This window comes from Palaemon carinicauda, chromosome 16 (assembly GCF_036898095.1).
Source record: "Palaemon carinicauda isolate YSFRI2023 chromosome 16, ASM3689809v2, whole genome shotgun sequence".
In the NCBI taxonomy this organism is placed as follows: Eukaryota; Metazoa; Arthropoda; class Malacostraca; order Decapoda; family Palaemonidae; genus Palaemon; species Palaemon carinicauda.
Window position 1 is genome coordinate 35,098,010 of NC_090740.1, and position 5,418 is coordinate 35,103,427.

The 5,418-nt window shown below is 41.9% G+C and overlaps 1 protein-coding gene across 1 annotated transcript; it reads right to left on the bottom strand.

The window, feature by feature from the left end:
• Positions 1-1,473: 1,473 nt before the first annotated feature.
• LOC137655026 (zinc finger BED domain-containing protein 5-like) lies at positions 1,474-5,163 on the bottom strand. Its single transcript, XM_068388926.1, has 2 exons — positions 4,491-5,163; positions 1,474-2,820 (listed from the first exon to the last, which is right to left on the bottom strand). Exon 2 carries the CDS (start codon positions 2,810-2,812, stop codon positions 1,493-1,495), a length of 1,320 nt encoding a protein of 439 aa, XP_068245027.1. The 5' UTR covers positions 2,813-2,820; positions 4,491-5,163; the 3' UTR covers positions 1,474-1,492.
• Positions 5,164-5,418: the final 255 nt, after the last annotated feature.

The following is a 5,418-nucleotide window of genomic DNA, read 5'->3' on the forward strand; positions in this document are numbered from 1 at the left end:
AAAAGAATATGGAACCCATAATGGGCCATCGACTTGTAAACCAGTTACAGACATTCCACTTCTCGGAAGTTTTGATGTTATTTTATTTATTGCTGCTACACGTTTATTTCTGTCTTTGTAAACATTTGCTTTGATGGTTTATAAGCATGGGTTCTGTCAGTAATGTTCGATTAGCAACTGAGCCTCTCTTATATCTCAAAGTCAGCTTTCCTCCGTAACTGGATTACAACTAGTCATGTTTACATGGAAGGTGATACCTAGTCTTGTAAAAAGTTAAAAGTTAAACCGGTAAACAAGTAGAACTCCGTCCATAGTGCCGCTCTGCCTGCGGAGTGTCTGAAGCTCGGACTCCACGGACACAAGTCACTGTTCGGCACACCGTTGCTCGTTATTGACGTCATTGACGCTTCTTTCATAATGGTAACTGGTAACAATTTTGTTCGACGGACACTGTTCGACCGTGTGGACGCACCTTTAGACCTATATGCCACAATACTACTTGGAAGATTCTACAGTTGGAAGAAGCAACCAAGAAAACAATTTACAGCATTATTGCTGACTTTTTTCTATGTTGAATTTTATAATTGACAACTGGCTATTATTTTGTTTACGACTACTATGCATTTCTGGTTAAAAAAAAAGAAAAAAAGTGAGTTTTTCTTTAATGTCTCCCATACTACTTACTTGATCAGAATGGTACTTTGACACAGCTCTCCATAGACCTCCCCCTAATTTTTGATACTTTAATGCATTGGCAAATTCGTTAATTAAGGCTTTTACTCTTGTATAATAAAGCTAAAGCCAAGTGAATCAGGCAAAGTAGGTGAAGCAATTCTAATACCCTCACTCCCCGTCCCTCCCCTCTCCTTCCCTCCCTCTTGTCTGTCTAGACCAGTGATTCCCAACCTTTTTGTGATCGATTACCACTTGGAGGTCCCGTACAGTCGCCGCGTACCACCTGGTTCCAGAGAAACTAAATTCGATCAGATATCACTTTATTTCTATAGTTGTAAAAATAGAACACGCAAATTAACTAAGAAAACAACAACTCAATGCGAGGGCCGTATCTGCTGCTTCTCCTCTCCACCAGCTGGTCAATGCGGGGCATGACTTTGCTCACAGCACATCGGAAATCATGCCCGGGCGCAGCAAGACGGTTCCGGCTCTTCGACTTGATGGCCATGAAGGCTGAGAACCCCTGCTCGCACTCCCACGTCGAGGGGAAAATCAGTAGCTGGGGAACAGCGTGACGGGCTAGCGTCGGGTACGAGGAGGCCATGCTTCCCCAGAAGTTTAAAGGAGAGCATTCTTTGTGCTTCGTCTTTGCTGTCTTATCAGCCTGGATATCTATGAGTTCCTCTTGTTCCCCGGTCCCAACAGGCAGATCGGCTGGATCAACGGAGAACGGATTGGCGACGTAGGCAAAACATGTCACGTCCGGGAAGTAATGCTTCAATTCAGTCTTGAGCAGTGAGAGGTGATGGACGATTTCTTAGGCAAATTCATCAGTGGGCTCCCTCTCAAGGGTCGTCAGGAGTTCGAACATTCCGTAGCGTTTGCTCTCCACGTACTTCATCCACAGATCCAGCTTCCGGACAAACGCTTCCAGCTTCGAGATGAACTCTGTGACAGTGCAGTCGGGCCCTTGGAACCACAAGTTTAAGTGGTTGAGGGCTCCAAAAATGTCTGACAGGTAGGCCAACCTTGAGATAAACTCCTCGTCCTCCAGATCATTCTGAAAATCGTGTTCCTTCTCCTTGAAGGATACAAGGAGTACATCTCTCAGTTCAAAGAGACGCCTCATCGTATTACCCCGGGAGAGCCAGCGCACCTCTGTGTGGTAGAGGAGACAGATGTGGTCAGAGCCAAAATCTTCACAGAGGAGCTTGAACAGTAGAGTATTCAGGGCGGATGTTTTGACGAAATTAACGATTCTGATAACTCGGTTCAAGCATGACAACAACTTCGGAGGGAGCACCTTAGCACAGAGGGCGAATCTGTGTATGAAACAGTGGACAGCAGTGGCGTTTGGTGCTACAGCTTTCACATGAGCTTGAAAACCTGACTTTCGACCGAGCATCGATGGAGCCCCATCTGTCGTGCATCCGACCAACTTTCCCCAGTCCAGTTCATTCTGCTTGAAGAAATTGTCCAAAACGTTGAAAATATCCTTTCCTGTTGTTGTACTAGACAGATCCTGGCTCAGCAGTAACTCAGTCTTCGCAGCATTACTCTGCGTGAAGCGGACGTAGACAAGTAGTTGAGAGCAGTTGGTGATGTCCATCGATTCGTTGAGTTGAATGGCAAACCCATACTTTGAGGATTTCACTCCCTCAACCACTTGGTCAGCAATGTAGACCGACATCTCAATACGGCGTTGTACAGTGTTGTTAGAGACGAAAACACTCTCCAACTTTGCCACCGCCTCCTCTCCAATCACGTGGCTGACCAAGATCTTTGCCGCTGGCATGATGAGAGACTCTGCAATGGTATGCGCTTTCATGTTTTTAGCCACCAGGAGAGAGACTTCATAGGATGCTTTCACAATTCCTGCTCCCTTCTGGTAGATCTGGCCAGTCTTGTCCATGCGCTGCCGCTTCACGTTCTCGCCAAGTCGCTGGAAGTAGCTCTGATCTCGGTCCTTCTTGTCCGCATGATTAGTCTCAAGATGACGTTTGAGCAGGCTGGGTTTCATGGCCGCATTGGAAAGGGACTTCATACAGACCACACACTGAGGAAGAGCTTCTCCTCCATGTTCGATTGCAATGAAACCATACTTTATGTATGCCGGGTCATATTTTCTCTTCGGCATGTCAAATCCTGTGGATAAGTAAAGAAAAAAAAAGATTAACCAATCAAGAAATAAATTAAGTATATGTAAAGTATAAGTAGTAAGGTATAGTAAAGTAAGGGTGGTGTGGAGGGAAGAAGGGAGGGAAGTGTGAAGTAAGGGAGGGAAAGTCAACGTACTTGTACTGCTGAGTGCCCTTCCTAACTGCCCCGTCTTGCAATGCTCTCCTCGCCCGGACTCGTCTCTCCACCAATCAGCTTTCAGTGACCATGACGTCACTGGCTGACGCTCATCGCCGTCATCCAGAGAATAATGCACTTGCTTATCAAGCAACTGGATTCTCGCCGTCAGCCACAAATGTTGTTATTTCTTGTCGATAAAATGCAACTAATACTACATATTAGCGCATTAGGTAAGTGTACTGTGTGAATTAGGTCCTCCACTAACCTCCGAAAAACTGCCAGATTTGCTTGGTGACATGATTCTTCACATTTAAATTCGGTTAAAAACGAGTTGACAGAGTTTTAGTTGAAGTAGCTGGCGATCGTAGGCAACTACGAGAGTTAGTGGAGGACCTAATTTAACGGTGGGCCGCTGGGACCAATGGGTGGCGTGTGGCAACAGTTGCAAATCGTTGCCAGATTATCTTGTGTTAGGCAGTACACATCTTTGTGAAGTAAAATATAACTAAAAATCGTTCATGACCCTGAAAGTGTTCGCGTACCACCTGGAAGGCCCTCGTGTACCACTAGTGGTACGCGTACCACAGGTTGGGAACCACTGGTCTAAACCCTGCTCCTATCCCTCCAGTAAGCCCCTTTCCTAGTCTCTCTGGCGTCGGTTACTCTACTTTTTGTGTAACCTGTTATATTTATCAATAACTGAAAGAATTGATATGTTGGATTCTTGTTATAATTCCTTATTAATATTTCATGATATTGTTGTATTTCGTCAGGGTGTATAAGGGAGTTTATAGCCTCTAGCCCATTTATCCAACTTGATGAACCTGCTCTGAGGGCTTCTTTAAACTGTAAGAATAATGAAAAAAGTTTTCCAAAGGCAGAATTGATAGGCTTTACCTCCTTGCAAGATAGATAAAAAGGCTAAAGGCTATAAAGTCTTTATACACCCTGACTAAATACAACTATCATGAAATGTCAAGAATTATAACAAGAATCCAACATATCAATTCAATCAGTTATTAACATATATAACAAGTACCACAAAATATAGAGTAAGCGACGCCAGAGAGACTAGGAAAGGGTCTTACTGGAGGGATAGGAGCACACCACTATTTGGCAAAAAATGCATAGTAGATATTTTGCAAAGTATGTAAATCTTTAGGACAATGGTCAAAGCTGCAGTTTTTCCCCCCTTTTGAAAGTTTCAGGTCTATTTGCTTTATATAATGAAATTTTTCTTATCTTCCTAATTCCCAAATATTGGAGAAATTATTATGAAATTATAATTTGATCTTATATTTAGAGATATGGTGGTCAGTGTTCCAGATTCTACGGGTTAAGAGTAAAAACTATGTAATTAAAGCCGGGTTATCCGTGATAATGATTATTAGATTATAAAATTCTGATATTATAATAAATTTGATATTTAAGATTTGGATATTTCATTATTGCCATAGAAGTGAAATCTTTAAGTGTAAATATGTTTCCCATTGTAATGAATAGTATACTGTACTCACATCAACATCAGAGTAGTATATTCGTGGTAGGGAGATGACAATCTGCTCCACAGGTGTTGTCATACTCTAGCAAGGATCTTATTTTCCAAAGTTTTAAAGAAATACAAATTATCAGTCGATGAAATAAAATGAGCATATTCTTTAAAGATGAACTGTCGTTCCTATGTAGCAAATTGATTCAGTTTGGATCCAGCGGTTCTAAACTGTCTTCTGTCAGTTTTTATACCACACACTAGTTGCCAAAGTAGTCCTCACTTCACTCCGCATTCTCTACATGAATACACATAATAAAACATTAAATTGCATTACAGCGCACCTTGCCGGTTGACCCTAGATAATTAATAATGATAATTATAATAATAAATTTGACTTGCTCGGGCTAGCGTTCGCTATTAAGTGACCACTTAGTAAATACCTCTTCAAACATCGATTAAGTTTTACCCCACACTGAAAACTCATTGGCCACTGCCTACATAACCCACTGAACGAGTAATAAGACACTAAGATCTGCTTGCATGTCGTTAGGACAATTATTTTTCGCTATACTTCGCAACGCGAAAAAATTCTGGTCCTTACTTCATTCCGCATTCTGTACCTGTATAAACATAATAAAACATTAAATTGCATTACAGCGCACCGTGCCGGTTGACCCTAGATAATACCAAAGAAATGGAGAGAAAATTGTCCATGTACATTAACCTCTCTAAGAAGCCCTTGACAAATTTTTTCACTTGAAACAGACTACCAACGCTCGTGTCTATGGAGACACCTATCATTGACGCTATCATTCGCAAATTTTTTAACTCTTAGCCACAGGTTTTAACAAAATATTTGTGTTTGGTTACATTACAATAGTGCTTCCCCTTTACTTTAACCAATTCGTAAATACGGGAGCTCCTAAAAGCTCTTAAAATTAATTTATCTAAGG

What these genes read in the sequence shown, in the direction of transcription:
- LOC137655026 (XM_068388926.1), bottom strand. Translation starts at nt 2,812, where the DNA reads ATGCCGAAGAGAAAATATGACCCGGCATACATAAAGTATGGTTTCATT.